General features: G+C 46.3%; 1 protein-coding gene across 1 annotated transcript in view; it reads right to left on the reverse strand.

Moving 5' to 3' along the window:
- The window catches only part of LOC144509533 (adhesion G protein-coupled receptor B2-like), a 962811-nt gene that overhangs the window by 637496 nt on the left and 297844 nt on the right, over nt 1-27471 (reverse strand). Inside the window, exon 5 of the mRNA XM_078238437.1 lies at nt 16284-16448. Within this exon, the coding sequence (XP_078094563.1) occupies nt 16284-16448 (165 nt within the window). The remainder of the gene's footprint in view (nt 1-16283; nt 16449-27471) is intronic.

Here is a 27471-nt window from a genome sequence, read left to right on the forward strand (position 1 = left end):
CGGATGAATGAACACCGCTCGACAATCACCAGGCAAGACTGTTCTCTTCCTGTTGGGGAGCACTTCAGCGGTCACGGGCATTCGGCCTCTGATATTCGGGTAAGCGTTCTCCAAGGCGGCCTTCGCGACACACGACAGCGCAGAGTCGCTGAGCAGAAACTGATAGCCAAGTTCCGCACACACAAGGACGGTCTCAACCGGGATATTGGGTTTATGTCACACTATTTGTAACTCCCACAGTTGCGTGGACCTGCAGAGTTTCACTGGCTGTCTTGTCTGGAGACAATACACATCTTTTTAGCCTGTCTTGATGCTCTCTCCACTCCCATTGTTTTGTTTCTTAAAGACTGGATTAGTTGTAAGTATTCGCATTCCAACCATTATTCATGTAAATTGAGTCTGTGTCTTTATAAGTTCTGTTTGTGAACAGAATTCCCACTCACCTGAAGAAGGGGCTCAGAGCCTCGAAAGCTTGTGTGGCTTTTGCTACCAAATAAACCTGTTGGACTTTAACCTGGTGTTGTTAAACTTCTTACTGAATTAAATCTCCATTCACCATTGCTGGTCAAACTTTGAATTCACCTAAAACCATTGTGGGAGCAACATCAATACAAGGACGCCAATGATTCAAGAGGATGCCCATCACCACTTTCTCAAGGTGACTGAGGATAGGTGATTAATGTAACCTTGCTAGCATTCCACAAAAGACAAAACCCTATTAAGAATTAACAGCATTTTAGTTAAACCTTGATTATATGGTGGAAAGACTCCCCATGACTCTTGGAATATGCCAGATAATTGAGAGCCCTAAAGTTAAACGACTGATATCAAAGAATGTGCCTCACTCCAGTTCACTCAATTCAGTTGTCTCCTGTTTAAAGACTAAAACAAACAGGCTGCAGCCCTAAGTGAATATTGGACTGAGACAAGCGGGCCGCAGCCTTAGACATCGGGAATACACAGAAAATAGGCCATCCCGAAGACAATGGACACTCTTTGGTCAAACATATTTGTTTACCAGACGCACTAACCCCTTATTTGGGAGAGAGGTATGTGACATACGTAACTCCAGCACCCACAGGCATGGCTGCTTGGTACACACCCCAAAATCGATGATAGCATCCAATTGGACTCCATTGATCAGGATGATCAAACCCTGATCAATTGATTGGTAGTGATCGAGGGCCCGCCCTAAAGGGTGCGAAACAATCAAAGGATAAAGGTGCTACACAACATACTACCAGCAGCGGCAGGTCTAGAAACCAACCACTGTGAAGGACGACCCTGGACCATCCAGAGGAGAAGAAGGAAAAACAGACCAGACCCAGAAGAAGAGGATCAGACCAGACCATACCGACTGCAGAGACCAACACGTGGATACAGACCAATATCTGCTTGGGTCCTTGCCAGTCACTCAAAGTTAAGTCAAAGTCCAGCATTACATTTGAATCATGATTGTTCTGTAAAAGTAACAACCGTAACTAATATTAATTGTCCTGAATCTCAATAAAGGTAACTATGATGGTATGAGGCATGATTTTGGCCATGATGGACTGGGAAACATTACTGAAAGGAAAGACGGTGGGCAGGCAATTGCAGGCATTCAAAGAGTGAATAGGTGTACTCCAGAAGTTGTTTATTCCTGTTTGGCGCAAGAGTGGTAAGGGAATTGCGGCCAAACCATTGCTTACAAGGACAATTAGAGATAGTGTCATATTCAATGAAGATGAATACAAATTGGCAAGAAAAGACAATAGGCTTAAGCATTGAACATAAGAAATAGGAGCAGGAGTAGGCCATCTAGCCCCTTGAGCCTGCCCCGCCATTCAATAAGATCATAGCTGATCTGAAGTGGATCAGTTCCACTTACCCGCCTGATCCCTATAACCCCTAATTCCCTTACCAATCAGGAATCCATCTATCCGTGATTTAAACATATTCAACGAGGTAGCCTCCACCACTTCAGTGGGCAGAGAATTCCAGAGATTCACCACCCTCTGAGAGAAGAAGTTCCTCCTCAACTCTGTCCTAAACTGACCCCCCTTTATTTTGAGGCTGTGCCCTCTAGTTCTATCTTCCTTTCTAAGTGGAAAGAATCTCTCCATCTCTACCCTATCCAGCCCCTTCATTATCTTATAGGTCTCTATAAGATCCCCCCTCAGCCTTCTAAATTCCAACAAGTACAAACCCAATCTGCTCAGTCTCTCCTCATAATCAACACCCCTCATCTCTGGTATCAACCTGGTGAACCTTCTCTGCACTCCCTCCAAGGCCAATATATCCTTCCGCAAATAAGGGGACCAATACTGCACACAGTATTCCAGCTGCGGCCTCACCAATGCCCTGTACAGATGCAGCAAGACATCTCTGCTTTTATATTCTATCCCCCATGCGATATAGGCCAACATCCCATTTGCCTTCTTGATCACCTGTTGCACCTGCAGACTGGGTTTTTGCGTCTCATGCACAAGGACCCCCAGGTCCCTCTGCACAGCAGCATGTTGTAATTTCTTTCCATTTAAATAATAGTCCAATTTGCTATTATTTCTTCCAAAGTGAATAACCTTGCATTTGTTAACGTTATACTCCATCTGCCAGATCCTCACCCACTCACTCAGCCTGTCCAAATCTCTCTGCAGACCTTCTACGCCCTCCACACGATTCACTTTTCCACTTATCTTTGTGTCGTCTGCAAACTTTGTTACCCTACACTCAGTCCCCTCCTCCAGATCGTCTATATAAATGGTAAATAGTTGAGGCCCCAGTACCGATCCCTGTGGCACGCCACTAGTTACCATCCGCCAACCAGAAAAGCACCCATTTATTCCAACTCACTGCTTCCTGTCGGATAGCCAATCCCCAATCCACGCTAACACCCTACCCCCAACACTGTGTGACCCAATCTTCTTCAGCAACCTTTTGTGAGGCACCTTATCAAACGCCTTTTGGAAATCCAAAAACACCGCATCCACCAGTTCCCCTCCGTCAACCGCACTAGTCACATCTTCATAAGAATCCAACAAGTTCGTCAAGCACGACTTTCCCCTCATGAATCCATGCTGCATCTGCTTAGTCGAACCATTCTTATCCAGATGGCCTGCTATTTCTTCTTTAATGATGGATTCCAGCATTTTCCCAACTACAGTTTGGGAGCAGTTTAAATTCAGCAAAGCAGGGCCAAGGGATTGATTAAGAAGGGAAAAATAGAGTATGAAAGTAAGATGGTGAGGAACGTAAAAACTGACTGTAAAAGGTTCTATAGGTATGTAAAGAGAAAAAGATTGACAAAAATGAATGTAGGCCTCTTACAGTCAGAAATGGTAGAATTCATAACGGGGAATAAAGAAATGGCCAGGGAATAAAATTCATACTTTGTTTCAGTCTTCACAAAGGAAGGCATGAATAATGTACCAGGAATTCTGAGAGAAACAAGTTTTAGTGAGCTGCCGAAGGAAATCATCATTAGTAGAGAAATGGTTTTGGGGAAATTGATGGGACTGAAGGTGTCCTGATTATCTTCATCCCAGAGTACTTAAGGAAGTCAGTCGATCCATTGATGGTTATTTTCCAAAATTCTTTCGACTCTGGACTGGTTCTGACAGATTGGAGGCTAGCTCATGTAAGCCCGCTATTCAAAAAGGTAGGTAGAGAGAAAACAGGGAACTATAGACCAGTGAGCCTAAAGTCGGTACTGGGGAAGTTGCTAGAGTCCATTATCGAGGATTTCATAACTCAGTATTTGGAAGGCAGTGGTATAATCAGACAAAGTCAGCATGGATTTACAAAAGGGAAATCATGTTTAATGAATCTATTGGAATTCTTTGAGGATGTAAAGAGTAGAGTTGACCAAGGAGAACCAATGGATGTGGTTTATTTAGACTTTCAGAAGGCTTTCGACAAGGTCTCACATAACAGACTATTACGTAAAGTTAAAGCACATGGGATTGCAGGTAATATCTTGAAATGGATAGAAAGCTGGTTAGCAGATACGAAGCAAAGAGTTGACATAAATGGGTCATTTTCTGATTGGTGGTCAGTGACTAGTGGGGTGCCGCAGGGATCTGTGCTCGGACCCCAACTGTTCACATTATATATTAATGGTTTGGAAGAGGGAACTGAATGTATTATCCCCAGATTTGCAGATGATACAAAGTTGCGTGGGAGGGTGAGCTGGGAGGAGGATGCAGAGATGCTTCAGTATGATTTGGACAGGCTAAGCCTGTAGGCATATGCATGGCAGACGCATTATAATGTGGATAAATGTGAGGTTATCCACTTTGGCAGAAATAATCGGAAGACAGATTATTACTTGAATGGGTGTAAATGGAGAGAGGTGGATTCTCGCGACACCTTGGTGTCCTTGTGCATCAGTTGCTGAAAGTAAGCACGCAGGTACAGCAGGCAATAAAGAAGGCAAATGGTATGTTGACCTTCATAACAAGAGGATTTGAGTATAGGTGTAGGGATGTTTTGCTGCAATTGTATAGGGCATTGGTGAGGCCACACCTGGAGTATTGTGTGCAGTTTTGGTGTCCTTATCTGAGGAAGGATGTCCTTGCAATAGAGGGTGTGCAGCGGAGGTTTTCCAGGCTGATTCCTGGGATGGCAGGTCTGTCATATGAGGAGAGGCTAAGAGCCCGATTTTACCAATCGGAGCCTAAGGGCGGGATCCGGGCGTAATACGGATCTGAGCCCGGAATCCTCTTTGCTGCGCGCCCATACGCGTTTTGCCGGCTCTGGTACGATTCACCCTGTGGGCGGGGCTTAGCGCTGCCGGAACGATCGGAGCTCTGAACTGCGCATGCGCAGTTCGAAAAAAATCTGAAGAAGAGAGAGCGGCTCTCTGACACAGACCATCTGGTGGGGGGTGGGAGCGGGGAGAGGGGGTGTGATGTATCATCCTCTGGGGGGGGGGGGCACTGACACTCTGCGGCCGATCGGTGGGAAGGGAGGGGGCAGGGGGTTCCGCTGCCACTCTGCGGCTGATCGGTGGGGAGGGAGGGGGCAAGGGGTTCCGCTGCCACTTTGCGGCCGATCCCTCCTCCCCACCGGAGGAACGAATCCCTCCTCTCCGGAGTGGCCGCATACTTCAAACACCATGACTGTCATTATTCACCTCAGCGGAACGCTCCCCTCCCACCCGTCCCAGCATTCCGCTGAGGTGAATAATGACAGTCGTGGTGTTCGAAGTATGCAGCCACTCCGGAGAGGGGGGATTCGTTCCTCCGGTGGGGTGGAGGGATCGGCCGCAGAGTGGCAGAGGAACCCCCTGCCCCCGCGCTCCCCACCGATCGGCCGCAGAGTGTCCGTGGCCCCCCCCCCAGGGGATGATCGGTCACACCCCCTCCCCTCCCACCCCCCAGAGGATGATACGTCACACCCCCTCTCCTCCCACCGCCCCCCCCCCCCCCTCCCAGGGGATGATCGGTCACACCCCCTCCCCTCCCACCCCCCCACCCCAAGGATGATACGTCACACCCCCTCTCCTCCTCCACCCCCCCCCACCCCCCCCCCAGAGGAGGAGCTGGGTCAGAGAGCCGTTGCAGTCTCTGACCCCGCTCTTCGGAGACTGCAGCGGCGACTTCGGATTTTTATTTGGCAGGTCGATTAGAGCGCGGATCCGCATCGGACCAGAAGACGGTAAAGTGGGATTTGGCGGTAGAGTTGGGCGTGCGGTTCATTAAGTCGATTTAAATGCATGCAAATACATTTAAATTGGCTGGCCGCCCAATTCGGGTGTTGGTAAAGCCGCGATCTGCTTGGAATCAGGTGCAGATCGCGATATAGGCCCGACGCCCAACTTTACCGCGATTTCACGTCCGGAAACGGGCACGAAGGTTTGGTAAAATCGGGCCCAAAGTCGGCGAGGATTATATTCACTGGAATTCAGAAGAATGAGAGGGGATCTCATAGAAACTTATAAAACTCTAACAGGATTAGACAGGGTAGATTCAGTAATAATGCTCCCAATGGTGAAGGGGTCCAGAACTAGGGGTCATAGTTTGAGGGTAAGGGATAAACCTTTCAGAACTGAGGTGAAGAGAAATTTCTTCATCCAGAGGGTGGTGAATGTATGGAATTCACTGCCACAGAATGTAGTTGAGGCCAAAACATTGTCTGATTTCAAGAAGAAATTAGATATAGCTCTAGGGACTAAAGGGGACAACGGATATGCGGGAAAGGGGGGGAATCAGGATATTGAATTTGATGATCAGCCATGATCAAAATGCATGGCGGAGCAGGCTCAAAGGGCCAAATGGCCTACTCCTGCTTCTAGTTTCTATGTTTCTATGAGAACGCTGAGTCATCGCCACTGTTTTCACCAGCACCATCCACCATTGCAGAGACAATCAACTTGGTGCGGATGTTAGCGGACAGATTTCTGGGTCACTATCTGGTGCACACCTCACAGCTGCTGAAGCAAATCAGATAGGCAGGAACATCCAACAGAGCTGGTAGTTGAAAGGCTGCTAGATCCTAGGTAACAGCTGTCCACAAGCCAGATGTCAGGCCCCTGGAAAAGGTCATCCCATCACTGGTCAAGATGCAAATACAGAGCCAGGTTTAACAGGATGGAGTGTCAGCAACTTTTCAGCAAATGCAAGTCCAATTGGAGAAGTCCAGAAGCCTGCTCTCCCAGGAGATGGTGCCAGAATTGCACGGTACTCAGGCCAAGACAGCAAGGGTGGCGTTGCAGTGGAAAGCCTTGGGCAAGATGTCTGAGTCATGTCTAATGACATCCAAGGCTTAGCTCATTCTGCAATGTACATGGCTAAGGCACTACAAAGCTTGGCACAGTCACACGGGACCACCACTGAGGGCATTGAAAGCATATCACAGTTGCAGAAGACAATGGCTGAGGACTTTGCCACAATGGCTCAGACATTGGTGGGTTTCCAGGACCAGCAGCACAAGGTGACACAGAGGTACCTGGAGCTCAATTCAGCTGCCTTTCTGTCCCAAGGAATAGCCCAGGGGCCAGTGAGGACCCCAAGGGAGAAGAAACTGCTGGAGCCCATCCTGGGGCCTATCACCAAGGAGACTCCTGCAGTCTGCATCCCTTCTGAATAGCCCCCCCTGCCCACCTCATGGCACTGTCCCATCTCCTGGGCAGCAGGCAGAACAGGGTGACTCGTTATACCTGTGACACCCAAAAGTCAGTTGGGCCCTCGAAGTCCGGGCCCTCCAGAGGATGCCCACAAAGGGCATCACAGGCCAGAGGGCCCAGAATGCAGGAGGCCATTCTAATGTGCTTTCTAGGGACACACTTAGAAGGAGTAGGAGGCAATGGAAAGTTAACAAGGTGGAGAGCTACTGAGTTAGCAGGGTGATCTCATGCAGATAGGGTGAAAAGGGCTCTGGTTGTAAATTCACTATTAAATACATTTGCACATAGAGACTGACATGCCTCTCAATCTTAATGCTTTCCCATGGAATGGAGGGGAATGGTTATCTCCCCCTTCACTCTTTGAACCTCCCATACGGCCTCCAGCCTCACCCACAAGTGAGAGCACATGACACCACCAGTCTCAGTCATCCTTGAATGACAGCTTCACCACTCCATGAGCTCAGACCTCATATCATTTCCCACCCCCTCCATCCCTGGCCCCCTCCCTTAGTGAAGTGAAGTGCCCTTATCCCACAGTCAGACATAGGGTGGGAGGTCAGTGGGCTGACATCAGAAAGGCAGGAGTCAGACTTCATCAGATTCTGGGGAGTACCACAGTTTCCCTCACAATATCTTCATCACTCTTCTGCCTTGAAAAAAGTCCTGCTCACATTGCCAAATGAGGCCCATCACCCTGGTGTGCAATAGATCCTTGGAAGGCTGGGGGAGCTGGGGGTGAACTATGGCTATGACGTATCTTCCGGCTCGGCACTTTACAGCCTTCTGGTCTCAACATCGAATTCAACAACTTCAGATGATTTGTTCTACCCGACCTCGGCCCCCTTTGTTTTCATTCTATTTTATTTAATTTTTTACTGTTCTCTACCTTTTATTTCTTTATTGTCTTTCTTCATTCCCCCCCACCCCCCTGCACTCTTTCCCCCTACTTCATCCACCTTCCCTTATCTTTTCTCCCCCCGTGCTTCCCGTTTTCTACATTCTACCTTCTCTACTGTTTGGCCATTCACACCCTTTATTCTCTCTGTGGACAGCTATTAGCAGTCTTTTCCCCTGGTTTCTACGGCGATGACTCATCTTTCATTCTCTCCCCCTGCAATATAAATATCTCCCACTTTCCATGCCTTTTAGCTTTGACAAAGAGTCATCTGGACTCGAAACGTCAGCTCTTTTCTCTCCTTACAGATGTTGCCAGACCTGCTGAGATTTTCCAGCATTTTCTCTTTGGTCTCTGGAGAAATATCTATTTTCGAGCAGGTCCCAGACTTCGGATGCAACTCCCCCCACCTGATAAAGGTTCCCCCCCTACTGATCATTCCTTCAGCCAACCTTTCACGCCCACTGCCAATGATCTCTCTTTGCATACATCCGCACACCCTCCCCCCCCCCCCCCCCCCCCACCCCCTCGCCACTGATCACTTCCCCTTGCATACCTGCCCTATTGATCTTGGTCTGCAGAGCTCCAACTCCTGCAAAGCTCCCCTCTGTGTTTCTCCGCCCTCCTTGCAGAGCTTTATCCCCCTTGCAGAGCTCCCCGCTGTCTCCCCTCACTGCAGAGCTCCCAGCTCCTTTGCAGCACTCCGCCCTTGTCATAGCCCTATCCCCATTCAGGCTTTATCCCATTCAGGTCCTACCTCTTGGCACTGCCCCTGGCACAAATCATGGTGCTGATGGGCAATAAAAGGGTGCTCAGTGGGCAATACCAGAGTTACGGTGGGCAGTGCCGAGGTGCCAGGTGGGCATGCAAGGTTGGCACCATCTGGCAATGCCTCCGACTACCCAGGGTTTCAATGGTCTCCGATCTCCCCCAGCGACACCATCACATCTGGTCTCCGCTGGTGGAGACCAGCTATGATTCTCCCTAGCATGAGGTCCGACTAGCAAGAAGATAACTGTGAGGCCAGGCGATGCTGTGCTGACTGTGCTAAGCATATCATTAATATACAAATTGGCTTTGTACTCTTTTTTGGGTGAACACGATCGGCGCGGCGAACCAGTCAGATCGTGCACTTCAATTTCCAGAGAGAGAGAACAAACTCCTCCTTTCAAATTCAAATAGCAACTGCCTACTTTTCGCTTTGTAAGCCTAGCTCCGCCTATTCACATGACTTTCTTCTTGTCAATCAACCTACTCTGAAACCCCGGGGGCTAACCTAAAATGTACAAAACTACATTAACTCCGATTGAATCAAACACCCTAATAACGAGGAGCAAATATTCTTCCGCATGCTGACCAAGTGGGTTCAGGGCTGCAGACAATCGGCAATGTAATCAGAGCTACAGTATAAAATAGTCCTTTCACCAGAACCATGACACAAATACACTTCTTAAATACAATATCATCATTTGGATACTCCTCAAACCCGGTCTGGTCCTCCTCCTCTTTCCCTGATGAGGCTGCATGTTCCTCCTCATTCTTCATGTCACCCCACTGCCTTGCCAGGTTGTGCAGGACACAGCATGTGACCACGATCCGCGACACCCTTTTGGGGCTGTATTGGAGTGCCCCACCAGAGCAGTCCAGGCAATGGAACCACATCTTTAGATGCCCTATGCACTGCTCGATGACATTCCTGGTGGCAAAGTGGGCTTCATTGTAACAGGTTTCCCCCTTGGTCTTGAGCCTCCGTACTGGAGTCATTAGCTGTGACCTTAATGGGTAACCCTTTTCCCCCACTAGCCAACACTTCAGCCGAAGGTGACCCTCAAAAATGCCAGGTATCGCTGAGTGTGCCAAAATCTAGGCGTCATGCATGCTCTCAGGTTAGGGTATACAGACGTGCATGATGTTCAGCTGGTAGTCACACATTGTCTGGATGTTGAGAGGGTGGAACCAATTCTTGTTTATGAAGGGCACCTCTTGTCATGTCAGTGCTCTGAGGGCAGCATGGGCCACAATCGACTGACCCTGGAACTTTGGCATCTCGGCAATTGCAGTGAATCCTGCAGCTCGCACATTGTGGTGGGCTTGCCCAGGTGAAAGGAGATGTAGTCCAGATGGATCTGTGTGCTGATGTCTGTGAAATACTATACAGCTGTTCGAGCCCTCGAAGGACCAGCTGGTGAGGAAGTTCAGGGCAGCTGTGACTTTCACAGCCATGTGAAATGGTGTCCTTCTCCTCTTGGAGCCAGGTATGTAAAAATTGGCACAGGTGCCACACTGTGTCCCAGTGGAGTCCAAGTCTGTGGTGGCACAAATTGTCTGACAGCTCGATATAAGTCATGATGTGGAGATGCCGGCGTTGGACACAGTAAGTAAACACAGTAAGAGTTTTAACAACACCAGGTTAAAGTCCAACAGGTTTATTTGGTAGCAAATTTGCCAGCAAATAAGAACATAAGAACATAAGAAATAGGAGCAGGAGTAGGCCATCTAGCCCCTCAAGCCTGTCCCGCCATTCAATAAGATCATGGCTGATCTGAAGTGGATCAGTTCCACTTACCCGCCTGATCCCTATAACCCCTAATTCCCTTACCGATCAGGAATCCATCTATCCGTGATTTAAACATATTCAACAAGGTAGCCTCCACCACTTCAGTGGGCAGAGAATTCCAGAGATTCACCACCCTCTGAGAGAAGAAGTTCCTCCTCAACTCTGTCCTAAACTGACCCCCCTTTATTTTGAGGCTGTGCCCTCTAGTTCTAGCTTCCTTTCTAAGTGGAAAGAATCTCTCCACCTCTACCCGATCCAGCCACTTCATTATCTTATAGGTCTCTATAAGATCCCCCCTCAGCCTTCTAAATTCCAATGAGTACAAACCCAATCTGCTCAGTCTCTCCTCATAATCAACACCCCTCATCTCTGGTATCAACCTGGTGAACCTTCTCTGCACTCCCTCCAAGGCCAATATATCCTTCCGCAAATAAGGGGACCAATACTGCACACAGTATTCCAGCTGCGGCCTCACCAATGCCCTGTACAGATGCAGCAAGACATCTCTGCTTTTATATTCTATCCCCCTTGCGATATAGGCCAACATCCCATTTGCCTTCTTGATCACCTGTTGCACCTGGAGACTGGGTTTTTGCGTCTCATGCACAAGGACCCCCAGGTCCCTCTGCACAGCAGCACGTTGTAATTTCTTTCCATTTAGATAATAATCCAATTTGCTATTATTTCTTCCAAAGTGAATAACCTTGCATTTGTTAACGTTATACTCCATCTGCCAGATCCTCGCCCACTCACTCAGCCTGTAAACCTGTTGGACTTTAACGTGGTGTTGTTAAAACTCTTACTAGCTCGATATAAGACCAGTTCCTCCTGTAGATCCGTGGCCTACAATAGTGCTGTCTTCTTATCCCTCCTGAGCCTGATGGGCGGCTGGTTCTTGAACCTCAGCTCAGCCCCCTGGTATTAGGGTGCTGGTTCAAATGGTACTGGATCAAGATTGCGCTGGCCCTGGCACTCCTGCCATAGTCACTCTGCCCTAGAAGCAGTCACCATGAATTAAGCTATCTGGGCAAGTTGCAAACTGAAATTCATCCTTCATTTGTGAAGATATAAAGGAGAGAAAGAGAGAAACAGTCAGTAAGATCATCCATCACTGGACCCTCGAGTCAACCAAACTCCCATGGTCATTGTGTCTAAAGGCGGACAAACCCTCACCATTCACGCTGTCCAAATCAGGAGCCACTATTCCCAGGAGGGCTCGGTAGCCCTTATGATGGGTTTTCCAGGGATTCAAATGTGGGGGTGGGAATTGATGGATGGAACCGTTAGAGGGACCAGTATGCGTTCTTGTATGAGCTGTGGCAGATGCTTGTGTAGTGGAGATGTTATTACTGTGCAGACAGATGACTCATGTGAAGCCACTGTCTAAAGATAAATATCCTCAGAGATGTATGCGTTTGTTGGAAGCTTAAAGGCCTTGGGAAGAGTCCAGGAAGGATCAGAGTGCCCAATGGTGTGGTCAAACAATAGAGTTGGACTGACCAGCTGCACTGACAAGAGGAGCACCTCAGGCTTGGTGGAACATGGATTGAGTGTCTCCAGTATGAGGTGCTTGACGGAGTGGCAGAAAAGGTTTGAGGTGCTATTGGGCAATCAGGTGTTTGTAATCTTGAAATCCTCTCTTTGATGAGAGCTGGAGCTAAGGTGGGCAAAGGCAATAGACAACACCTGGGATCCTGAGATTAGTCAAGGACTATCCCATACTTGTCAGGGAGTGCAGAAAGTACAAATAAACTTTCTGGGTTTGCAGGGGCCATGACATTTTGAGTGACCAGAAGACCTCAAAGGTTTCACATGAGGCAGAAAAGCATCAGCATTATTAACGGTAAGGTGCCTGAATGGAACATCTGAAGAGTGATCGACTTCTCTTTCAACATGAAATGGCACAGCCAGGGGACCACCCCACCCCCCAGGGGTTGATCACCTGAGGTCATGCCATGGCTTGAGCCCCCCTAACCCCAGGTCACTTGAGTCACTGACATTACTTTACACCCTGGAAGAAATTTAAAGAGGGTACTTACCTCCTTGCTCCCACTCAGAGTCCAAGGTACCTGGTCCCTGCTTTTCAAAAGTTGTATGAATTGGCAGACTTCCAACTGTGGGGTGGGGGGAGGGAGCTTCCCTGGCAGCCGGACAGTCAGACTTTGGTCATGTTAATGACGTTCAAATGAAGTTTCATGCATAATAATACGATTCCCGCCTGCCTGCTGATCGGGGTCGGCATGGCAGGCCAAGAAACCTGCGCAGGGAGAATCCCATTTTGGCATCATGTTGGATTAAATGGGTCAGCGATGATCCCACCTTCAGCTGGCAGGAGAATCACTCCCCATAGCTCTATAGGCGGTGATCTTACCAAAAACATTCTAAGCACCAAACGAGCGTGAAAACGGGAGAGAATCATACTTTTTTTTGGTGAGTCAAAAATCGGATCTAACCTCACTTTGAGGAAAAAGTGAAGCAAGATCTATTTCCCGCCAACAGCTGGAGGGAGCGGGGCTTAAGCCAGCAGATTGCAGCAGAAGGCACCATTAAGCATGTGCAGATCCCTCTGTTCTGTGCAATAGCACCGAGGAGACAGATCTGTCAGTCACCTTCCCCCCCCCGGCTATCGCTGGCCTCCATGGTCGATCCATGGACTGACTGTTCGCTCCCCTTCTCGCACAGACTAGCTGTTAAACCCCCCGCCCTCAGACGATTGTCAATTGCAGAATGCGTAGCATTCCCCCCACTGATCCCAGTTGCAGGGTGCACAGCGTTCCCGCCACCTGCCTCCGTCTTAAGTTCCGCCCCTATCAGGCCCTGCCCCTCCCAGTGGGTCCCGTCCCCCTCAGGCCCTGCCCCCTTGGCATTGCCTGGTGCCTGGTGGGCACTGCCAGTGTGCCAGGTTGGCACTGCCAGAGTGCACAGGCAGTGCCAGGGTACCAGGCTGGCACAGCTCAAGGAGCATGCCCCCGTCCCCGATCGGGCCTCAATGGCCTCCAGTCCTACCGGCGAAACAATCACAACAGATCTCTGTTGATGGAGAGCCTATATGATCCTCGCATCCCGGGCTCACTTGTAATATTTACATTCTGCTTTAAATAGAATTTAAATATGAGAATCAGCCTCTTTCTCGCCGGATATTTGGTACCAGTGAAATCGCGAGAGGCAAGAAATCGGGGCAAACCTGATTTTTCGGCTCTCTCGCGATCTTACCAGTTCAGCCTGCCCATCGACCGGCAGGGCAAGATGGTAAGATCGCCCCTATAGTGTGTGATGTCTGATCGGATACCAAATACTGAGAACATGCTTAAAGCATCTTATGGTTCGTCTTTGGTTTGATTTGCAAATTATAGATTTTTTTTGATATTATAAGAAATGAAATATTTCTGCTCAAATACTATGTGCTTTTCAACAAAAATAAAAAGGAAATGATAAGTTTTAAACTAAAGGAGAAAATCACAAGTAAACCAAAAGTTGAAATACTCTAAACGTGTAAACTGAAGCAAAGCATCACCTTAATTACAAACAAATAACATGGAGATTGCTATTTTGAATAGTGGAAGAGACTGAACCAGCTTTCAGGTAAAACAAATCCTTCAAATAAAGCAAAGACAAAATATTTCAGATGCCAGAAATCAGAAATTAGAACAGAGAATGCTGAAAATGTGCAGTAGACCAGGCAACATTTATGGAAAGAGAAATAGAGTTGACATGAGAATTGGAAGAGTTTAGAGATGTAACAACTTTAAAGAAATACAGAGGCATGGAAAGAAGGAAATGATGAGGAGAAAGAACAAAAGGGAAAATTTGTGACAAGGAAGAAGGCAGGAATGATAACAAAATGGTTGTTGATGCACAACAAATGGGGGTGGTAATGAGACAAGCCCAGAAGCAAAAGATGGATCTAGAGGAGCTGTAAATGACACCCACAGAACCATTGCCAGCATCCCTCCTCTCCCCTCAATCACTTCCTCTGCATTTGATTAAAACTTGTTATATCTCTAACTTCTTTCATTACTGATGAAAGATCATTGACTTGAAATGTTAGCTTTGTTTTTTCGTCTCCAGAGATATCTATAGTCCATAGTATTTCCAGAACTTCCTGTTTGTTTTTATTTCCTTTAAATGCAAACAGGGTTTGACCAACTATGTGGAAGACTTAAAATCATTTGACCCCATTCAAGGAAATCAGAAATAAGAAAAATTACAAAATTATTCTAAAGTACATGAGGCAGCAAGGCAATTTCACACCTAAAAATGAATTGAGAAAATATTATGACAGTGAGAATAGAATTGTCAAACATTTTGCAGACCTGGGTTCAGGTCCCTCCCAGAAAGTATTATTCATCATTTATATAAATGACTATGTGTGGGATAGGATTAGTAAGTTTGCAGATAACACAAAGATTGGCCAGGTGGTTAAGAGTGAGGCTGTGTGTCTTGGGGTACGAGGAGATATAGACGGGATGATCAAATGGGCAGATAAGTGGCAGATGGAATTTAACCCTGAAAAGCATGAAGTGATATACTTTGGAAGGAGTAATTAGACAAGGCAGTAGTCAATGAACAGCGTGACACTTGGAAGTTCAGTGGAACAAAGGGACTTTTGCATGTTTGTTCATAAATCTCTGAAGGCGGAAGGGCATTTTAGTAGGGTGGTGAAAAAGTCATATGAGACACTTGCCTTTATCAATCAAGATGTGGAGATGCCGGTGTTGGACTGGGGTAAACACAGTAAGACGTCTCACAACACCAGGTTAAAGTCCAGCAGGTTTATTTGGTAGCACAAGCGACTAGCTTTCGGAGCGCTGCTCCTTCATCAGGTGAGTGGGATTTCAGTTCACAAACAGGGCATATAAAACACAAACTCAATTTACAAAATAATGGTTAGAATGCGAGTCTTTACAGGTAATCAAGTCTTAAAGGTAGAGACAATGTGAGTGGTGAAGACGTCCACTCTCTCACATTGTCTGTACCTTTAATACTTGATTACCCGTAAAGACTTGCATTCCAACCATTATTTTGTACATTGAGTTTGTGTCTTTATGTGCCCTGTTTGTGAACTGAAATCCCACTCACCTGATGAAGGGGCAGCGCTCCAAAAGCTAGTGGCTTGTGCTACCAAATAAACCTGTTGGACTTTAACATGGTGTTGTGAGACTTCTTACTGTGTTTATCAATCAAGGCATAGATTACAAAAGCAGGGAAGTCATGTTGGAGTTATATAGAACTTTGGTGAGGCCACAGCTAGAATACTGTGTGCAGTTCTGGTCGCCACATTATCAGAAGAATGTGATTGCACTGGAGAGGGTGCAGAGCAAATTTACCATGGGATGGTGTTGCCTGGGATGGAACATTTAAGTTATGAAGAGAGGTTGCATAGGCTTGGTTTGTTTTTGTTGGAAATAATGGGTTCAACAGTGTCAGGTTAGTACAGACAGCATAAAAAGACTTTTAATTTATCTCATTTTTAAAGGAAGGAGTAAAGTTCATCAAACATGTCAGAATCCGAATTTGCCCAAATATAAATGAAATCTAAATTGTCCCAGGTAAAGGCTTCTTATTAAGTGAAATGACTTGTTGCAATAATTCAACAGGCAAGAAGCCTGATTTTCATTTTACAATGCTCTCACTCCCTTCCCTAGAAGCACAGCAAGCAATTTTCCTGCCCACAAATAAACATTCTGAAAAGATATACAATTAAAATAAATGTTTATACCAACCAGGGCAAAGTGCAATGTTGCAGAGCTTGGTTTGGAGCTCTGGGCCCTGACACGCTTTCCCTCCATGTTGTGGAGCAACGCACATCCGAGATCTGGTTCTTGATCCTCTCCCACAGGTAACTGAGCACAAACTCCATGGCGACCATTCCTCCCACAGACCATGTACTACAACACAGTGTAAATCATATGAGGGATCTGTCACCATAGAATGCTAAAATAATAAATACAACTCTTTCTTCCTGAAGATGACAGATCTACTACAGTATTAAGTATGAAAATGTATTTCTTTGGTCATTTTGTTCTGAGATAGATATCTGTTGGCATATGAGGATTTCTTTGGACACTGTTGTTCTCTTAGTCTTACCAAAATAAAATTCAAAATGTTTTACTGATAATTTGACTGGAATTATCTTACCTAAAATTTCAATTTTGGTGTAAATTCAGTCCTTGCAGTGGGGAGTAATGCTCAGAGCACTAACGCTCTGCTTCCAAATTCCTAGATTCCATTCAGGCACAGTTCAACGAGCCAGGAGTACTGAATTCACTCTACCAAATTTCCAGCCCTTTCTGGGTGCGATCCGGTTCACACTATTAGAAAGGGGCCGGGAGGATTGCAAGCTGTTTGGTGCCGGACACAAAACTGAATTTTAGGCCCTCAGCTACTTTCCCAGACCAACGCGAGCTGCGCCAAGTGCAGCGAGATGAGAAAATTGCACCCAACCTTTCAATTCAATATGACTAGTCATACTGGACTTGAAACCTTAACTTTGTTTCTCTCTCCATAGATTTTGCCAAACTAGCTGAGATTTTCCAGCACTTTCTTTTTTTTTATTTACTAAAGGCAAATCATGTTTGACACGTTTGTTAAAGTTTTTTTGAGGATTTAGAGTGGATAAAGGGAAACCAATAGATCTTGTATACCAGAATTTTCAAAAAGCATCCGATAAGGTGCCTCACAAAAGACAATGGATCATTGGGTTGCGATAATATATTAGCAGGGTCAGTGGTTTGGTTAACGGACAAGAAGCAAAAAACATACATACATAGGAGCATATGAATTCCGAGCAGGTGTAGGTCATTTGATCCCTCGAGCCTGAGACACCATTCAATAAGGTCATGGATGATCTGACTGTGATCTCAAATCCACTTTCCTTCCTACCCTCTATACTGTTTGACTCTCTTGTCAATCAAAAATGTATTTAATTCACCCTGAATAATGATCAATGACACTTCCTCCACCACTTCTGAGGAAGAGAGTTCCAAAGACACAGGACACATTGAGACAAAAAATTTCCCTTCATCTCCATCTTAAATGGAAGACTCCTTATTGTGTCCACTATTTCTAGTCTCTCCCAGAAGGGGAAATGTCCTTCGAACATCCAAAAAAAGAAAATTGGCCCTGCACAGGGAAGAGCAGGGAAATATGAGGCATTTTCAAGTTGCCAGGCTGTAACTAGTAGAATGCAGCAAGGATCAAAGCCTCAGCTACTCACAATCTATATTAATAAATTAGTCAAAGATACAGAGCATTATCTACCTAAGCGAGTTAATGATATAAAGCTAGGTGGGAATGTGGTCTGTGAGAAGGACACAAAGAGGCTGAAAAGAGATACAGACAGGTTAGGTGAATGGGCAACAAGGTGGCAGGTGTAATATAAAGTAGGGAAGTGTGAGGTTATTTACTTAGTCAGAAGAATAGAAAAACAGAATGTTTTTCAAGGTGAAACTTGGATATAGTGCATTCATGAAAGAAACACAGAAAAATAGCACTTAGGTACTGGAAACATTTAGGAAGGCAAATGGAATGTTGACTTTTATTGCAAGGAGATTCAAATACAAGAAAACATTTAAGTCTTGCTACAGTGTACAGGGTTTTGCTGAGACCACACCTGGAATACTGTGTGCAGTTTTGGTCTCCATATTTAAAGAAGGATGGCTGAGATTCTCCCAAAACAATTCTAAGTGCCGAATTCGCGTAAAACCTGCAGTAATTCCCGGTTATTTTTAGTGGGATTTTCAAGATGAATCTCCCCTACTCTCTGCACTGCAGGGAGATTCACGCTAAAAATCTAACGGCTGGGCCTCTTCCCGCTGCAGAGGCCAGCAGCATAGCACTGAGCGGGACACTGTGCATGCACCGATCTATCATAGCGGACATCGGTACAGGCACAGTAGCCCTGCACCGATGGCCTCCCAATCACAGGCCAGCCCAATAGCTGGCCAGCCCCGCTGCTGCTCCGATCCCCCCACCCCCTGATCGCTGGCCTCTTGGACGTCTCCAGGCCAGCCCCGATGTGTGCGAACCCCCCCCACACCCGGCAGTCCTGATCTCCCCAATCCCGTTCCCCCGCAGCAGTTCCAACCCATGCCCCACCCCGATGGCCAGCCCCAAACAGCCCCTTCCCTCTCTCTGCCACTGATCACGACTGCAGAGTGACAGCGGGAACGCCATCCCCACCGATCTCCCCTCGATAGGTCCTGTCCCAATAGGCCCTGTCTCTTTGGTCCCGCCCCCTTGGGCATTGCCACTTTGCCCCTTGGGCAGTGCCAGGGGCCAGGCTGGCACTGCCAGGCTAGAATATTCTAGGCTAGCGGGCCCAGAGACTGTAGTCCCGGGCCCGCTAATGGTATATAAATCAGAATTTCAATATTACTGGACAGAAAATAGTCTAAGAACCTTTCATAAAAACAATTAAATGTGCAGCACAATTCAATTTCGAAGCTACTGCATGATTATTTTTGTCTAAGAGTTTATTTTGAGTGTGCGAGAGAGAGACGCAGCACACATGAGGTTAATTGATTTACTGGCTGAAAAGAAACTTTCTTTTCAGTTAGTAAATCAACTAACCTTATGGGGGCAATTTTACCATTTTGATTCGAAGTGCTGAATCTGGGTGTAATTCAGAACTGACTTTTAAACTTGTTCTCAGGCACCCCCATACGCACTTAGCCTAAAAAATAATAGCAAGCCTGAATTGCTCTGTGGGTGGGGCTTATCGCACCCAAAATGCTGCTGCTCTGATCAGAGCCTTCAACTGCGCTCCTGTCTCATCGCTCTCGGCCGCAAAAAGCTGATAAAGCGGCCCGGGAGCGATGGCCCCCACAGACATTGCCCCACCCCCACAACATAACTGTCCCCGTTATCCACCCACCCCCCCCCCACTACCCAGACCGATTGCGACCCCCTTCTCCCCCACAAATCACCCACAGAGTGGCAGCGGACCCCCCTGCTCTTTCCTCCCCCTGCCCCCCAGCAGGTAACGATCTGGCCTCCCTCCTCCTCACCCCTCCCCACCAGAGAACCATCTGGCCTCCCTCCTCCTCCACCCCCCCCAACCAGAGAACAATCTGGCCAGCCTTCCCCCCGCCCCCTCCTCACCAGAGATACATCTGGCCCTCCTCTCCCCCCCCCAACCAGAGAACGATCTGGCCTCCCTCCTCCTCCCCCACAATCTGACCCACCTCCCCCTTTAAATGCATTTAAATTGACGTCATGCCCGTTTCGGGCACAGTGCCGATCGTGGCCATTTTCGGGCCGTGGTAAAGTGGGAATCTGCATGGATGTGGGCACGGATTGCACTATTCGCCTCACGCCTGACTTTACCAAGTTTTCATGCCCGAAAACGGGCACAACACAATGGTAAAATCGGGCCCTATGTGTGCTTTTCAGGGGCATTATAATATTTAAGATTTCCGGCGTGGTGCTGATGACACCAGAAATCCTGGCCCCGGAGATGCGTGGAGGCCATGGCACCCAGCAAGGAGCCCACTAAATGGCCTCCGTTGATATCTCGCGGCCCGCTGCGCTGCTACAGCAGTGCAGCAGGCTGGGAGAATCGCCCCTGATATATTTGCGTTGGAGCCAGTATATCGAAATGTCACTAGCCTGATCCCTGGAATAAGAGAGCTGTCCTGTGATGAGAGACTGTCAATCAAACAATGTAACAATGTTTACACTTAGGTTCTGTTACTCTAATAGATGTCTGGGCTCTCAGTCAAGTCTCATTATGTTCACTTGGCAGCTCAGGCTCTTTGATCTCTGCATAGCTCATTTTCAAGTGCCTGTGATTAGTGGTTTTGAAACTTAAAAGGGCCTGAACGATTGACACTTTAATTAGTTTTCTGTCCAGGCCTTTTTTCTATCGGATAAATTTATCAATGTAGTACATCTTTTCAGTCTTTTTTTACACATCCTACTTTACACTGTGATGTTCATTGGCTCCAGAAAGTGTACAGTTGGTCAATGAGCATGGAAGTCCCAGAGCTTGGCATAGGAAGCCAAAAGGGGACATGGAGGTGAGTGTAAGAGCAGAGTCTGAGATAAGGGACATTGGTGGGCAGTGTCTGACATATGGGGCATGAGGGGGGCCTTTTAAGCTTACCTTTTAAAAGATTGCTTCATTCACACTGGGGGTCACGACTCCCCTAAGGAGCCGTGAACCACAAGACTTTAAAAACCTACCCTGGCTCCATGTAAATTGTGGAGGATTAATTGGTGCCAATCTCTAAAATGGAGTCAACCAGCATGGGAGTGCCAGATCTAGTAGGAAGGTATCTATCATTATTGTCTTCTATGAAAGATGTATCTAGTGAAAAACCCTGTGTAAAACATCTGGCACTCCCAGTACATGATGTGGAGTTGCCGGCGTTGGACTGGGGTAAGCACAGTAAGAAGTCTCACAACACCAGGTTAAAGTCTAACAGGTTTATTTGGTAGCAAATACCATAAGCTTTCGGAGCAGAGCTCCTTCGTCAGATGGAGTGGATATCTGTTCTCAAACAGGGCACAGACACAGAAATCAAATTACAGAATACTGATTAGAATGCAAATCTCTACAGCCAGCCAGGTCTTAAATGTACAGACAATGTGGGTGGAGAGAGCATTCAACACAGGTTAAAGAGATGTGTATTGTCTCCAGACAGAACAGCTTGTGAAATTCTGCAAGTCCAGGAGGCAAGCTGTGGGGGTTACTGATAATGTGACATAAATCCAACATCCCGGTTTAGGCCGTCCTCATGTGTGCGGAACTTGGCTATCAGTTTCTGCTCAGCGACTCTGCGCTGTCGTGTGTCGTGAAGGCCGCCTTGGAGAACGCTTACCTGAAGATCCAAGGCTGAATGCCCGTGACTGCTGAAGTGCTCCCCCACAGGAAGAGAACAGTCTTGCCTGGTGATTGTCGAGCGGTGTTCATTCATCCGTTGTCGTAGCGTCTGCATGGTTTCCCCAATGTACCATGCCTCGGGACATCCTTTCTTGCAGCCTATCAGGTAGACAACGTTGGCCGAGTTGCAAGAGTAGGTACCGTGTACCTGGTAGATGGTGCCTACTCTTGCAACTCGGCCAACGTTGTCTACCTGATACACTGCAAGAAAGGATGTCCCGAGGCATGGTACATTGGGGAAACCATGCAGACGCTACGACAACGGATGAATGAACACCGCTCGACAATCACCAGGCAAGACTGTTCTCTTCCTGTGGGGGAGCACTTCAGCAGTCACGGGCATTCAGCCTTGGATCTTCAGGTAAGCGTTCTCCAAGGCGGCCTTCACGACACACCACAGCGCAGAGTCGCTGAGCAGAAACTGATAGCCAAGTTCCGCACACATGAGGACGGCCTAAACCGGGATGTTGGATTTATGTCACATTATCAGTAACCCCCACAGCTTGCCTCCTGGACTTGCAGAATTTCACAAGCTGTTCTGTCTGGAGACAATACACATCTCTTTAACCTGTGTTGAATGCTCCCTCCACCCACATTGTCTGTACATTTAAGACCTGGCTGGCTGTAGAGATTTGCATTCTAATCAGTATTCTGTAATTTGATTTCTGTGTCTGTGCCCTGTTTGAGAACAGATATCCACTCCATCTGACGAAGGAGCTCTGCTCCGAAAGCTTATGGTATTTGCTACCAAATAAACCTGTTGGACTTTAACCTGGTGTTGTGAGACTTCTTACTGTGCACTCCCAGTACAACCAGGAAATGGGATCAAGAATTTCAGAATTGGGACCCTCTCACCATTTTTAAAGGGCTCCCAAGTCAATCCAAATAGTTGAAAATTCATCTGTGTACTTTGGGTTATCATAATTAGCTTCAGGAGATATTCCATTCATGCAAATTAAACATGCTGTTACTGAGGCTATCCACTAAATTATTGCTTACTGTCGCTAAAGACAAAAACAAGAGGAATACCCTCTGCTCTCGATAATAATGGGCAAAACATACTGCGTGATAGCACTGAGAATATAAGAACGATTTTGAATTATTTGTTGCTATTGCAGATGACGATTGCAGTATATGCTCAATGTGTACAACTGAGACTAGGAGTTAAAAACATTAGCACATTTGTTCTACCACATAGCAATGATGAACTTTGGCTCTCTTTTCCATAAATCCTGGGCTTATTTCTCTTGTCGGAGTCCCTCCAATCTAGTAGGAAGGTATCTATCATTATTGTCTTCTATGAAAGATGTATCTAGTGAAAAACCCTGTGTAAAACACTACCGGTATAAGCCCTCCACTGTAGATCCTTACCTTATTCTTTCCGTATCGGCACAACAATAGAGACTGGATATTGTTAGGGGCCAGATCAGAACCTCCAAGGTATATTATGAAGTTAGCCTAGACCCCAGCTTTATTTGATTTTGGCATTAGTGCAAGCATAAGGTCTTTTGTTCCAGATGATTCTATTGGCCCAATAGAAGTTTATTAAAACAAACTTTATTTAAGAGAACAGTTGGAAAATAACAAAAGAAATTAGCATAGTTTTTACCATTAGAATACTTAAACATGACAAAATAAAAATATATCTTTGTAGTTCCAATTTAAGCAATATCTCCATAAACATAAATCCTACTTCAAAACCAATTAGCACCAAAAACAGATATGCTCAGGGGGATGTTAGATTTCCAGCCTTATAACCCCTCTGGATAGATACAGAAAGATACATGCCTTCTGACTCCCATGCAATAGCTTCCAGAAAAAGGTCTACCTTCCAGCAGCAGAACTTCAGAGAAAGAGACCTATTTTCTGGCAGAGCCCAGTCTCCAATTCCAGAGAGGGAAAGAAACATCCAAGAGGTATTTCTTAACTCTACAGATTCCAAAAAGCACCTGAGCTGGGTTTCTCTCTGTGAGCCTAGCCCTGCCCAGTCACATGACTTTTCCTGTCAAAACCCAAATCAAGCCCAAATCTGAAAAACCCCAGGGGAAAACACTAAAATAACAACCCTGCATCAGCCCAGATTAAAACAAACATTTTAGCAATTAAGATCAATTATGCTTCTGCAGTATCAACATGGGCTGCTGAGTCCAAACAAAGCGTCATTGATAATAAAACAAACTTCTAAAAACAAATCCTGCACAAAGAAACTTAACACAATATATTTCTTAAAGGCACAGTATCGTCACAATATCTGCATGTAGATTTCCATCTGAGTTAATTTATTTTAATGTTCTATGAAGCACTGGATACCATAAATCTGGTTTCTGCCATTAGCCTGAGGACTGAAAAATGAACATGTGCTAAAATTAACTAAAGGGTATGATCCTGAAGGGGATGCAGGAAAAGAAAGACTTGGGGATATACATACATACATCATTGGAGATGGCAGGACACATTGAGAACATTTTTTAAAAAACAAATGGAATGCTGAGCTTTATGAAGAGAGGAATTATGCCAGAATTTTACTGCCTCGCCCGGCCCAGGCTCATAAGATCCCGCCTGAGGCCAACGGAGAGTGCCATTCTGTGAGTCTCGCCCGCCCCGGAATCGGGCCAGTAAAATTCCAGGCGCGTCAGTAAAATTCTGCCATAGATTACAAGAGGTTTTAAAAAGCCTCAATAGAATACTGGTTCAGCTACAAACGGCATCCTGTCAAATTATGGATGGCACACATTAGAAAGGATGAGAAGGACTTGGAGAGGTTGCAGATGAGATTTACCAAAATGGTCCCAGGGATGAGGGATTTCAGTTAAATGGATAGAATGAAGACGTTAGGGTCATTCTCCTCACTGGAGGGAAGATAGAGAGGAGAATTGATAGAGGTATTAGAAATCATGAAAAATTTAAAAAGATATAAATTGATCCCATTGTGGTAGGATGGGGACAAAAGGACAGAGATTTATGGTGATAGCCAAAATATGATATAAGGAAAAGCTTTTTACACAGCAAAAGGTTACCTTTGTTCTAAAATGTACAGCCTGAAAGGGTAGTGGAGATTCAATTAGGGCTACACGAAGGGAAAAAATAAATTGCACGGCTATGGGAAAAGGAGGAGGAATAGGACTAGCTGAATTGGTCTTGGAGAGAGCTGGGAAGGTCTTGACAGGCTATATTATCTCCATCTGTGTCGTAGCCATCCAAGGATCCAGCCAGATCCAGCACCCTTTGTCAATGCACCATCATGCCTAGGGCATTGGTGAGAAAGAGGACCCACCTTCCAGCAATCATTAAGAGTCAGAGAGTCATAGAGGTTTACAGCATGGAAACAGGCCCTTCAGCCCAACTTGTCCATGACGCCCTTATTTTTTTTTTAAATCCCCTAGGCTAATCCCAATTGCCCGCATTTGGCCCATATCTCTCTATACCCATTGTACCCATGTAACTATCTAAATGCATTTTAAAAGTTAAAATTGTACCCGCCTCTACTAGTACCTCTGGCAGCTTGTTCCAGACACTCACCACCCTCTGTGTGAAAAACATTGCCCCTCTGGACACTTTTGTATCTCTCCCCTCCCACCTTAAACCTATGCTCTCTAGTTTTAGACTCCCCTACCTTTGGGAAAAGATATTGACTATCTACCTTGTCGATGCCCCTCATTATTTTATAGACCTCTATAAAGTCACCCCTCAGCCTCCTACGTGCCAGAGAAAAAAGTCCCAGTCTATTCAGCCTCTCCTTATAACTCAATCCATCAAGTCCCAGTAGCATCCTTGTAAATCTTTTCTGCACTCTTTCTAGTTTAATAATATCCTTTCTATAATAGGGTGGCCAGAATTGCACACAGTATTCCAAGTTTGGCCTTACCAATGTCTTGTACAACTTCAACAAGACGTCCCAACTCCTGTATCCAATATTCTGACCGATGAAACCAAGCATGCTGAATGCCTTCTTCACCACTCTGTCCACCTGTGACTCCACTTTCAAGGAGCTATGAACATGTACCCCTAGATCTCTTTGTTCTGTAACTCTCCCCAACACCCTACCATTAACTAAGTAAGTCCTGCTCTGGTTCAATCTACCAAAATGCATCACCTCGCATTTGTCTAAATTAAACTCCATCTGCCATTCATCAGCCCACTGGCCCAATTGATCAAGATCCCGTTGCAATTGGAGATAACTTTCTTCACTGTCCACTATGCACCAATCTTGGTGTCATCTGCAAACTTACTAACCATGCCCCCTATATTCTCATCCAAATCATTAATATAAATGACAAATAACAGTGGGCCCAGCACTGGTCCCTGAGGCACACCGCTGGTCACAGGCCTCCAGTTTGAAAAACAACCCTCTACAACCACCTTTCGGCTTCTTTCAAGAAGCCAATTTTGTATCCATTTAGGCACCTCACCCTGGATCCCGTGAGATTTAACTTTATGCAACAACCTACCATGCGATACCTCGTCAAAGGCCTTGCTAAAGTCCACGTAGACAACACCAACTGCACTGCCCTCATCTACCTTCTTGGTTACCCCTTCAAAAAACTCAATTAAATTTGTGAGACATGATTTTCCACTCACAAAGCCATGCCGACTGTCCCTAATCAGGTTGTGCTACAGCTGCAAGGAAGGATCTGGGGATGGAATTCCTGGAATGCGAGCAGCCCAGGGCTTCACAATGACTCTCTGGCTTGGCAATGGAAGGTAATCATTGCAGATAATGTTCAATCATGCCTCTGATCAATTTTTCCACAGAAATGAGGAGCAGTGCACAAAGGAGGCAGCAGGCAATACTGCCTTTTTCATGGTTTTCATGCAACTGAGGAAAGAAGAAGGGCCTATTGCTACCAGACAGAACAAAGTGAAGAGCCTCACCTTAAGGAACATGAACAAGCGGGGCCCCATGAAGACACAGGAGCTGAGGAGGAGAGAGCAATTCCATGCAGGCACTTGTCACAGTCCAAGTTGTAAGAAACATGCCTCTCATAATTGCAGAGGAGCAGAGACGGTACAGTGGACACCTTTGCTTGTCAAGGGATGTGGTGACTCACATCTGCCAAATTTTTCTGGAGGACCAGGCACCACACATCCTGTGAGGCCATCCATTGTCAGTTGCTCTAAAGCTGACTGCTGCACTGAACCTTTTTGTGAGAGCCTTGTTTGAGGCCTCTGCAGAATATCACAGTCCTCTGCTCATAAATGCAACTAAAAGATCACAGGCAGCCTATTCAGTAAGGCACACAACCACATCCAGTTCTCCCTGGATGAAGTCAGCCAGGCTGCTAGAGCAATGGCATTTGCAGCAATCTCCAACTTCTGACAGGTGTAGGGTGCCATTGACTGTAACACGTAGCCTTAAGAGCTGTGACAGTAGGCACAGCGATTCATCAATGGAAAAAGCTTGCACTCTCTCAACATGCAGCTGATCTGTGATCACCAAAAGCAGATTATGAATGTCTATGAAAGATACCCTGGGAGCTCACATGACTCTTGAATCACTTGAAGATGCAAAAGATTTTCAAGGGAGGCCCCTTGGCGCATTCAAGTTTTGATGATAAAAGCTATTCCCAAAATCAAATGGCTAATGACACCTGTTCAGCAAGCACAGAGTGCCGCAGAGGAGGGTCCTCAACATGGTCCCTTGATTGAGCAGACCACTGAAAATGTGTTTCAGATGTCTGGACTGGTCAGGTGCCGTTTTCCAGGACTCTCCCCAGAAGTATCCTGCATCATCATGGTTTGCTGCGCTCCACAAAATCTGGTGTTCCAAAAGGCGGTGAATTGGCATACAGAGTGATGGAGGACCTGCACGTCTCTTTCGATGAGGAGGATATCGAAAGGAATGAGTTTGTTAAGTGCCAAGGATGTTTAGGCCCCACAGGAAGAGGCCATAGCACATTCCAGACACAGTAGACATGCCTGTAAGACTCTTATAGCCACAAAGTTCTAGAACAATGAAGACAACTAGCTCATACAAGCCTCTTTAACCTGTGCCCTTGATGCAAACTCAACATGAACAACTTTGCTAT

Source organism: Mustelus asterias, chromosome 21 (genome assembly GCF_964213995.1).
Source record: "Mustelus asterias chromosome 21, sMusAst1.hap1.1, whole genome shotgun sequence".
In the NCBI taxonomy this organism is placed as follows: Eukaryota; Metazoa; Chordata; class Chondrichthyes; order Carcharhiniformes; family Triakidae; genus Mustelus; species Mustelus asterias.